Source organism: Danio rerio, chromosome 17 (genome assembly GCF_052040795.2).
Source record: "Danio rerio strain M-AB ecotype USA chromosome 17, GRCz13ab, whole genome shotgun sequence".
Lineage (NCBI taxonomy): Eukaryota > Metazoa > Chordata > Actinopteri > Cypriniformes > Danionidae > Danio > Danio rerio.
In genome coordinates this window covers 960,675-972,500 of record NC_141037.1, presented here as the reverse complement: position 1 = coordinate 972,500, position 11,826 = coordinate 960,675, and the positions used below count along the sequence as shown (strand labels likewise).

The 11,826-nt window shown below is 37.9% G+C and overlaps 1 protein-coding gene across 4 annotated transcripts in view; it reads left to right on the top strand.

The window, feature by feature from the left end:
- Positions 1-11,826, top strand: part of LOC101884734 (ryanodine receptor 3) — a 253,838-nt gene that overhangs the window by 105,750 nt on the left and 136,262 nt on the right. For all 4 annotated transcript variants that reach the window (XR_015512842.1, XR_015512843.1, XM_087289686.1 and 1 more), the window contains exons 23-27: positions 1,004-1,087; positions 3,157-3,316; positions 3,670-3,817; positions 4,677-4,879; positions 7,072-7,246. Coding sequence is in view for 2 of the 4 variants with exons in the window: in XM_087289686.1 (XP_087145812.1) it covers positions 1,004-1,087; positions 3,157-3,316; positions 3,670-3,817; positions 4,677-4,879; positions 7,072-7,246 (770 nt within the window). In the remaining 2 variants the exon portion in view is untranslated. The remainder of the gene's footprint in view (positions 1-1,003; positions 1,088-3,156; positions 3,317-3,669; positions 3,818-4,676; positions 4,880-7,071; positions 7,247-11,826) is intronic.

The following is an 11,826-nucleotide window of genomic DNA, read 5'->3' as shown; positions in this document are numbered from 1 at the left end:
TCATCTCAGACTGCTTTCTTGAACATGACGATGAGTTCACTGTACTCAAATGGCCTCCACAGTCACCAGAGCTCAATCCAATAGAGCAGCTTTGGGATGTGGTGGAACGGGAGATTGGCATCATGGACGTGCAGCCGACAAATCTGCAGCAACTGTGTGATGCTATCATGACAATATGGAGGAATATCTCTGAGGAATATTTCCAGTAGCTCGCTGAATCTATGAAGGATTAAGGCAGTTCTGTAGGCAAAAGGGGTCCAACCCGGTACTAGTGAGGTGTAACTAATAAAGTGGCCGGTGAGTGTATAGACATAAATATTTTCCTAAAATAAACATACTGCCCAAAAATATCAGTTGCTGATATCTTTCTGAAAATAGCAAGATTTTATGAACAAAGTATAGGAACTTTTTCTGAAAATAAGATGACTTTATAGCCAAATATATAGATATGTTTGAGAAAATAAGACATTATGAACTAAATATATGAACATTTTCTGAAAATAACAAGATATTATGACCTAAAATGTGGACATTTCTTTGCAAATAATAAATCATTATCACCAAATTATCTAAACATTTTCTGAAAATAACATCATTATGACCAAACGGATGGACATTTCCAGAAAGAAATACAACATTGACCAAAAATATGATATATGATTTTGATACCAAAATATGGTAATATTCTGAAAATATTACAACATGGACCAAATATATGGGCATTTTCTGAAATGTATAAAGATTTTATGACCAAAAATGTTTATATTTTGTTTTGACTTTCTTATGTGTTAATTAAGGTTGCCAAATCCACTCAAACCCCCCTTAAACCCTCAAAATGAAAGTAATATAAACCCATGGCTGTCAGTGGTGCTCAGATTTGCTGTGTTCTTCCTTTTTATTGTGTGTGTGTGTGTGTGTGTGTGTGTGTGTGTGTGTGTGTGTGTGTGTGTGTGTGTGTGTGTGTGTGTGTGTGTGTGTGTGTGTGTGTGTGTGTGTGTTTCAGGACTCTGCTGGCGTTGGGCTGTCATGTGGTCCAGGTAAAAGTCAACGCTGAAGACGAGCTGAAGAAACTCAAGCTCCCTAAGAAGTGAGTGTGAGCTGCCGGGTGACTGTTCTGATGTATGAGGGAATTATGGGATGCAGATGCTGCGCTGAGACACCAGATGCTCATTTCAGATGATGACATTAATTCTCTGCTTATAAAGCTTTATAAACTCTGTGAATAGCAACACTCAATGGATATATATCATCACAGATTTATATTTAAGCTCATTCGAGTCATTAAAAGTGAAATATTAAAAGTTAAAGGAATGTAAATCATCTGCTGTATATTGAACTCTCAGGAGGATGCTGTCGGGAAGTTAATATAGCACGACTCTTTATCCTAAATAAAAGTGTGATAATAATAAATAAATAAAAGACAAGGCTTTTAATAAATTACAAATATTTGGCATCCCTTTCTGCATTCTAGACTTCAAATGACATTAACCAGAGTGATTTAATATACACAGAAAGCACATGAACTGCAAGTAAAGAGCCTCACTGTTTTATATACAACTTTATTTATTAGGTTATTTAAAAGTTCAAACAAGAACACAGACACACAAATAAAATAAATAAGTTATGTATAATTAGTGTGAATAAATGCTGATAGTGAAAATGACAGTAATAGTTGTGTGCAGTATTCGTCAAAATTAGGCTAATTCTAGTTTGTTCCTAAATAATAAATCTCCTAATAGTGACACAGCTATGACAGGCTGCCAACTTTCAAACAGCTTTAGGGAAAATTCAATGTAAATATGGGTGAAGTTATTTAGTTTAACAATTATATTTAAGTCTTATATACATATATATATAATGTGTGTATGTCTTCTAAGTGAAAACAGCATTTATTTTGAGCTGTACTGATCAAACTTTGTGATTCTGAAATATTTTTGTAGACAAAAAAAACCCCTAATAAAATATGAATAATGAAAATTATGAACAGAAACACAAAAAAATCAATTTTAATTAATATTTTAAGTTTAAAAGTTATTTTTTGATTTGAGTTCACTGTTTGTTTGTTTGTTTGTTTGTTTGTTTGTTCGCTCGTTCACTCATTAGATTATATGTTTTTTGTGTGTTAATTAGTTATTTTGTCTGTTTGTTCGTTTACTCACTAAATTTTTTTTTTGTGTGTTAATTAGCTTGTTTGTTTGTTTGTTAGTTTGTCAATTTGCTTTTTTGTTTGTTTGTTTGTTCCTTGCTAGATTGTTTTTTTGTTTGTTAATTAGTTTGTTAGTTTGTTTATTTGTTTATATTTTGTTTTTGTTTATTTATTCTGTTAGTTTGTTTGTTACTTTGTTAGTTAGTTAGTAAGTAAGTTTGTAAAAAATGTATATTAATATATATTATAATATATAATATTAATTAATATAAGTTTTTAGTCATTTTTTATTTGAGTTCACTGTTTTTTATTTGTTTCGTTCGTTCACTCAATAGATGGTTTGTTTGTTTGTTAATTTGCTTTTTTGTTTGTTTGTTTGTTTGTTCCTTAGTTTTTTTTGTTTGTTAATTTGTTTAGTAGTTAGTTTGTTTAGATTTTTTGTTTTTGTTTATTTATTCTGTTAGATTGTTTGTTAGTTAGTTAGTAGGTTCGTGCGTTTGTTTGCTTATTCGTTCAATTTAATTGTTGTTTGTAATTTGTTCGATTTTGTTTGTTTATTTTGTTTGTTTGTTAGTTTGTTAATTTGTTTTCATTCATTTTCTTGTCGGCTTAGTCCCTTTATTAATCCGGGGTCGCCACAGCGGAATGAACCGCCAACTTATCCAGCAAGTTTTTACGCAGCGGATGCCCTTCCAGCTGCAACCCATCTCTGGGAAACATCCACACACACTCATACACTACGGTCAATTTAGCCTACCCAATTCACCTGTACCACATGTGTTTGGACTGTGGGGTTCCAATTTTGTGGTTCCTATTACTAATTAGTTTTTTTTTTTCAAGTTTATTATGTAGTTCCATTTTAGTTTTGCTTATTCTCTCATTATCAAGAGGTGTGTGTGTGTGTGTGTGTGTGTGTGTGTGTGTGTGTGTGTGTGTGTGTGTGTGTGTGTGTGTGTGTGTGTGTGTGTGTGTGTGTGTGTGTGTGTGTGTGTGTGTGTTAAATGATGCAGTTATATGATGTCGAATGGCTATAAGCCCTCTCCGCTGGATCTGTCAGAGGTGAAACTGAGCGCTGGTCAGGAGCTGCTGGTGGAGAAACTGGCAGAAAACGCACACAACGTCTGGGCAAAAGACCGCATCAAACAGGGCTGGACCTACGGCATACAGCAGGTGCGGTGCATTCTTTGACATCAGACCACATGCAGACCGTAATCAATCAATCAATCAATCATCTCCACTTCACTTCCTAATCTGCAATTGCCTCTCTGGATATACCACTAACTGTACTCAAAAAAAATAATAATTACTAATACTTTCCTTCTTAGACTTCTTCTCAGACCTGAAACTCGCCTACAGTACTTATTCATTGTTGCTCTTAGTTGTGTAAATTGCTTCCTTGTCCTCATTTGTAAGTCGCTTTGGATAAAAGCGTCTGCTAAATGACTAAATGTAAATGTAAACCCACACGGCCTGTTAATTCCTCTGTTTGGGGTGTGTGTGTGTGTGTGTGTGTGTGTGCGCAGGATGTGAAAAGCAAGCGTAACCCTCGCCTGGTGCCGTATGCTCTCCTGGACGAGCGCACCAAGAAGTCTAACCGTGACAGTCTCCGCGAGGCCATCCGCACGCTCATCGGCTACGGCTACAATGTGGAGCCGCCCGACCAGGACGCAGGTGAGCAACACTCAAACACCGCACTCCTTCAGGAAAATATTACACATTTGTGTATAAAAACTAAAATCTGAAAATGTTGCCAGAGGAAAAAATACTGTAGTAACTTATCGTAAATACCGGAGTGATTTTGAACCATGGTATAGAAAAGTACTTTAATTAATCTGTTGTGGTGATTCTACAGTTGCTATGGTAACAGAATAACTACAGTAATTGATCTGTTGTGGTGATTCTACAGTTGCTATGGTAACAGAATAACTACATTGATCTGTTGTGGCGATTCTACAGTTGCTATGGTAACACAACTACACTGATTGATCTGTTGTGGTGATTCTACAGTTGCTATGGTAACAGAATGACTATAGTGATTGATCTGTTGTGGCAATTCTACAGTTGCTATGGTAACACAACTACACTGATTGATCTGTTATGGTGATTCTACAGTTGCTATGGTAACAGAATGACTATAGTGATTGATCTGTTGTGGCAATTCTACAGTTGCTATGGTAACACAACTACACTGATTGATCTGTTGTGGCGATTCTACAACTGCTATGGTAACACAACTATAGTAATTGATCTGTTGTGATTCTACAGTTGCTATGGTAACAGAATGACTATAGTAATTGATCTGTTGTGTTGATTCTACTGTTTCTATGTTAACACAACAACTATAGTAATTGATCTGTTGGGATTCTGCAGTTGCTATGGCAACACAGCTAAACTATATATATATATATGGTAACTATATAATTATAGTAATATAAACAAACAGTGTGTGTGTTCTCTCTAGTGTATGCTTGTTTACATTGTGTGTGTGTGTGTGTGCGTGTGTGCGTGCGTGCGTGTTGTATCTGCTCAGGTCATGTGGTGGAGCGTTTGAGCATCGATAAGATCCGCTTCTTCCGCGTGGAGCGAACGTACGCTGTGAAGACGGGGAAGTGGTACTTTGAGTTCGAGGTGGTGACTGGTGGAGACATGCGGGTGGGCTGGGCTCGACCCGCCTGTAAACCCGACGTGGAGCTGGGAACAGATGACCAGGCCTATGTGTTTGATGGACACCGGGTAAGTCTGCACACAGCATACTCTCACATTTATTTATTTATGAAGCCTGTCCACATTTGCATGTTTCTCCACAGCAGAAACTGAATTAGTTTTGCTGAAATAATGAAAGAAAAACCTGGATGTTATCAAGACTTTCAGAAAGAGGAAAACAATAGTGTGAGACTGATAACAGCAGCCAGAGGATTCAATTCAGTTCAGCTTTATTTGTATAGCACTTTTACTATGTAGACTGTGTCAAAGCAGCTTCACATAGATGGTCATAGTAACTGGATCAGGGTAGTTCAGTTTTTAGTGTTTAAGTTCAGTTCAGTTCAGTTTAGCTCAGTTCAGTGTGCTTTAATAATCACTACTGAGAGTCCAAACAAGTCCCAAAGTCCCAAACCATGCAGGCTAGTGGCGACAGCGGAGGATAAAACTTCACCAACTGGCGAAAATGAAGAATTAAAAAACCTATGGCCAAAAGTCTTGTGCAGAGCTGCAGTCAAGGTGCCGGAGGCTGGAGAATGATGGACCTTAGCGAAGACTCATCTGTCCCCTGGAGTGTCACAGGGATCAGTGTCATGCTCTCCACTCCTCCATGACCACCACAGCAGCTGCTCAGGATACGGCCTGGTCCAGGATTATGGAAACCTTGGGATCATCTCGTCACTGGTCTTGGATCGAATCAGTGGTGCTGCATAGTCTGAAGGCCTCGGGATGAGTATTTACAGGTGGAAATAGAGAATAAAGAAAATAATTAGCGTAGCTGCTGTTCACAGTGTATATAAGCAAGATGCAGAAGCCTGTGTGGAACCCGCTAGGTGATGCATTGAGTGTGTGCTTTACTAAACAGATAGGTCTTTAATCTAGTGTTGAACTGAGAGAGTGTGTCTGAGCCTCGGATGTTATCAGGAAGGCCATTTCAGAGTGTAGGAGCCATGAATGAGAAGGCTCGACCTCCTTTAGTGGACTTTGCTGTTCTAGGTGCTACCAGAAGCCCTGAGTTTTGAGATCTTAAAGAGTGGGTTGGATTGTAGCGAGACAGAAGGTTGGTTAGATAAACAGGAGCTCGATTATTTAGAGCTTTATAGGTGAGAAGTAATATTTTAAATTCAATACGAAACTTAACAGGCAGCCAGTTTAAGGAGGATAAAATTGGGGTGATCTGATCATATTTTCTAGACCTGGTCAGAACTCTGGCTGCTGCAGTTTGTACAAGCTGAAGTTTGTTAATAGAGGATGCTGGGCAGCCAGCAAACAGAGCATTACAGTAATCCAGCCTAGAGCTCATAAAAGCATGGACTAGCTTTTCTGCATCAGAGATGGATAGCATACTTCGTAATTTAGCGATATTTCTCAGATGAAAGAAGGCAGTTTTTGTGACATGGGATATGTGGTTTTCAAAAGTTAGATTGCTGTCTAATATGACACCCAGATCTTTTATAGTAGAGCTAACGCTAACTTTGTATCCCTCTAATTGTAGATTGAGTTGCGAGATCTGCTTTGTACAGGATTCAGGCCCAATAAGTAATAATTCTGTTTTGTCTGAGTTTAAAAGAAGAAAATTGTTGGTCGTCTAGTCTTTAACATCTTTAATACACTCAATCAGCTCAGGCCGTACTCACACTAGGTACAGTTGCCTAGAACCGGGCCAAAGCATGCTTGTCCCCCCTTCCATCCCCCCCCGACGGCCTGCACTCACACCACAATTGGGCCTGGGCAAGCTTACGTCATCGCTGCTGCGCTGTTCAGTAAGTGTTCTCGCTCAGCACAGTGGAGATTTCTCTAGTTATATCGCTTTACTGGTTTGTTATGCAGTGACATGCAGTCAAATATTTCGCCAAACAGTCCTTAGGGATGCGGTGACACGCAGTCAGATATTTCACCGAACAGATCCGCCACTTTTGGAGCTTATAAACAATCATAAAGCTCTCGTGAGGAGGTAATTGTTGGTCATCCAGTCTTTAACATGGGGGCTCTGTAGTGTCTGACATGCCCCACCCCCTTCTTCTCATTGGCTGTTCATTTGATGCACTTGAGCTCAACCTAGCTACGAGAAAACAAAATGCTATTAGCTGTTTTAAAAAAGGGGAGGAGCTACTCTATGTCCCACCCTCTCTTCATGTTTCATTTGGGATTAAGCCAAGGCAATAAAAAAACGCACATTCACTGGACCTGTAAGTGTGCTGATGTTGGCATGTGGTTCTCCTCAGGGTCACCGTCTCCACATGGGCAGTCGTCTGTTCGGCCGCTGCTGGCACTCGGGGGACGTTGTTGGGTGTTTGATCAACATGGAGGACAAATCCATGATCTTCACTCTGAACGGAGAAATCCTGATCACCAATAAGGGCTCAGAGCTGTGCTTCGCTGACTTCGACATCGATGACGGTGAGCGGAGGACAACATCACTACTGATTTACCGCATTTAAACCCAACCTATTATGCAAACTCGCTTCTATAAGAGATGTTTACCCAGTAGTGTGTGTGTGAGTATCTTCAGCAGCCTCTAATGGTGCAGATGAATGAATTGTGTTTATAATAATAAGGCTTGATAAATGAAACACTGTGATTGACATTCTCACTTTGTACCTGTCATTAGAGGGGGAAAGCCCCGCCCACTAGTGCCCATGTCTCCATCTCATTAGCATGTCCAGCAGGCCTGAGTGAGAAGCAGCCGTCTGTTTATTAGCTATTAGAGTGTTTGAGCTGCTGAAGATGATGTCAGCATAGACTAAGAGGATTATAGATGTTTTTTTCCACACAGATAACGTTAATCCTGTTTTTAATTTTCTTGTAAAAGAAACTTGTGGGCACTTTAAATGTGCTTCATTACATATATATATATATTTTGTTTTAATATTAATATGATAATGAGTTTAACGGTTATTTGGCTATATATGAAATACTGAAATTAAGGGTTATTTTATAAGATACAGAACTCAATGTCCGGGTCTAGAAGTAATAAAATACATGTAATAGAGATGTTTGTCTGCGGTATATATGTTTTTACAGCAAATCAACACAATATAATGCCCCATTATACATTAAATAGGGTCATATTTTAGTTGTGGGGGTCTTCAGCAACAGGCTGATCTGCTTGCAGTCTCAAAAACACTTTCATTGTATTATAATCTGCATTTATTTTTACCTCATTATCCCAGCGACTCCCATATGAATCGTTCAGTGATTCCTTTGTTTACAAACCCCTCCTTAGCGCGAAGCAAATCTGCGCTGATTGGACCGATGACATCCTGTTGCGATTGGTCGACACTGACAGCGTTCAGGACAAGACAGAGTAAAATGCCCAGCACAGCTTATCAACAATATTGAAGTAGTCAGAGTGCACCCAGGTAACAAAAAAAAAGTGCACTAAAATACACTTATTTAAAAATACTTGGTACACTTTTAAGTAGTGTACTAAAAGTGCTCTATTTTCACACACTAGTTTTGTACTTAATGTACTAAAAGATAGTATTAAGTATATGTTGAGATACACTTAATACCATCTAAGTGCACTCAACTGTGCTATTTTGAGACACCCTGAAATTGATCTAAAATGTGCTTTTAACATACTATATCTGTATTTAAAAATATATTTAGTTACAACTAGAAATACACTTGAACGCTAATTTTAAACATGTATAAATATATTTAAGAATAGCTTAAAGCATAATAGTAATATATTAAAAGGATATACAAAATGTGAAAGCAGTGTGCTAAAACACACTTTAAGTATACTTAGTACACTTTTTAGTAATGTATTAAAAGTGCACTATTTTCGCACACTAATTTTGTATTTAATGTACTAAAATTAGTATTAAGTACTTTTTAAGATAAACTTAAGTACATCTAAGTGCACTCAACTGTGCTTTTATAAGACACCATAAAGCTGATCTAAAATGTGCTTTTAACATACTAAACTAAATATATTTTGAAGGGATTCTGTGTGTACAAAGAAAACAGCATCTGTGCTTCATCAAAACACTTTAATCTTTTTGTGCAATAAACCACAAGTCCAAAAATACCTTATGGAAGGGAACAAAAACTTAGCAAAAACTGAGAACACTAAAATATAAATAAGATGCAACATTACAGCACATATAAGAAATGTAAAGACATTTTGGGAAAATGTACTTCTACTACAATACATCACTAATAGATTTTTAATAAAGTCAATTTAATGTAAACTTAAAATTACCACACTCAAATCAATTTAAGTGTTAGTGATAATAGTGCATTCACATTAAGTGTACTTAAGTACAACTTTTGGGAAAATGTACTTCTACTACAATACATTACTAATAGATTTTTTATATATTAACTTATTTTAAACTTAGGATTAGTATGTAAACAGTGTACTAAAAATCAACTAATGTTTAAAGCATTTAAAGGGCCATGAAAGCCCCTCGTTTCAGCAGGGTGTTTTCACACCTCTACTTTGGAAAAAGTCAGAAAAGTGGGCGTGTCCAGCTCTGTTTAGGGGGGAGTGTCGGAGGGACTAAAGTGGGAGGCTGTGGGAGTGTCTATTTGGGCATGCACGAGTTTCAGAGTCAAAATACACACACAGGAGAAAGTGATGGTGTTTAACCTACATGGACATCTGTAGTCGAATTATTTGACAAATGATTAAATGTTGGACTTTAACTGCAGTTTGGCTCTTTCATTCAGGGAATTCATTCATGCCCCTCGCCACAAACGAGATATTTGATTCGAGGAGCTGCTCTAAGCGTGTATTTTTCATGCAATGTTTGATACCGCACGGCGAATGAGAGAAAAAAACCCTCAGCATTTCCCGGAAACTTAGATGCTCACGGCAGGTAGTGTCAGAAAGCTGCGTGTGTTATTCCGGTCACAAAATACAGTGAAAATCCTACACGAGGTTAAAGTTTGGTTGTGGTGCTAACATGTTTACACTCGGTGCAATAGATAATTTAGTTGGATACGAACAAACTGAATAAACAAAGAGCACTGGTCGCTCACTTACCAAATCTGTAGAGACAGGACAATCACCAGCAACTAGAGCCGCGTCTTTATTAAGAGGAGACTACAAGCGAATCCGGATCTCAGCGTTTGCAGATGAGAACAGCTCTCAGGTAAACAATAATCCTCCTTAGACACGTAAGTTATTGTTGTCGAGCGTCGCGTACACTGTTAATCCACACGTGACTCCAGCTGCGCTCTCACAGAGAGAAAATGAAAACAAAACTTCACTGCAGCAAACTATAAAAGCAACACTTCACGCTTGTTTTGCCAACACAACGTGGCGTCTCTGTCATCTACACTGTGACAGTAATGAATATTAATGAAGTTGCACAATAGAGCGCGCTGATTGGTTTGAACCAAGCTTTACTCATGCATTAATGCAGCACACTGTAAGACGTAATAAGACTCACTCTGGCACAGACGTCCAGTCTGCACGCTGGAATACACGCTATTATGTCATGACCGTGACGCAGCTTCAAAAATTCGTTTCAAACAGGAAGTACGAATTTGCTTGAAATAACGCAAAAACAACCAATTTACACTTTTTAGTGAAATATAGGTGTCCTAATAGTGTTTATAGCAGTGTGGGACACATATACCACTGTCAACAGCTCAAAAAATGTGTTCTGGTGTTTCGTGACCCTTTAAAGCACATTTTTAAAAAACACACTAATAAAACAGTTTTGGATGTTTTTCTGTAGTGTACTTTATTGTAGTACATTAAAAATCTATTGAAGTATTACTGGTATTTGGTATACTTTTGTCAAGTGTACTAAAGTCCAACTGAAGTATAAACATACTTTTAATGAGTATATTTATAGTGTAAAACCATCAAACCTTTATTTAACACAAAAAAACAACGGTAACACTTTACAATAAGGTTCATTAGTTAATGCATTTACTAACATGAACTAATCATGAACAACACATGCACAGCATTTATTAATCATAACTGAACATTTACTAATGCATTATTAACATTCAACTCCATGCTTGTTAACATTAGTTAATGCACCATGAGTTAACATGAACTAACAATGAGCTACTGTATTTTCATTAACTAACATTAACTAACATGAACAAATACAGTAGTTGATGTACTGTTCATTGTTTGTTCATCTTAGTAAATGCATTAATTAACTTTAACTAATGAACCTTATTGTAAAGTGTGACCAAAATAACAATGTACTAAAAATGTATTTGCGTGTATTTAAGTGTATTTTAGTTGCATTTAATTATATATTTTTTCAGCTGGGCATACACGCTTCATATTAAATACTAACACCATAGTACAGCGTACCCGGTTCTTACCAGTGTAATCAGGGCCGGTGCGTTTATAGAGATAGCGGGCAGCAGAATACTGAGGGCGGCATCTGCAAACCCCCTGGCCATCACTTTCATCCGTGACAGCCAAACCCTCCCTCCCGGGCCTCAATTTCATCCAGGAACCGGTCACTTTCTTTTTCTTTTTCGCTTTCATTTTTGAGGACGGCGTGATCGCCAGTTCAGCTTGCTCTTTCCCTGACACCTCACCCCGAACCCTGAGTTGCTCTAACCATGACACACATTCAAGTATTAATCCACACAGTGGCAAAAGATAAACTATTCTAAACCTTGACCCGCCGCACGTGTGTAGGAACAGCTGACGGTGGCCATAGCATTGACAAACAGCAGAGGATCGCACGCTCACAAACACATTTAAATCCGTGAACAAAGCAGCACGCATCGCACTTTTAACATGGTTTTAGACGCGATATGAGAATATAAAGAGTTAACCAGATACAGTACAAGCGGTTAAGAGTAACAAAACACAATTAAATACATCATTTTCCAGCTATAGAAAACAAGGAAGCTGCCATTTTAATCACACTCACTTACAGTTGTGTAATGGAAGAAGACACTGATCCATGATCCACCGACAGTCTCTTACATCAACAGACTTCTGATCCATCCTTTAACAAATGGCCGATGAATGCCCCGTTATA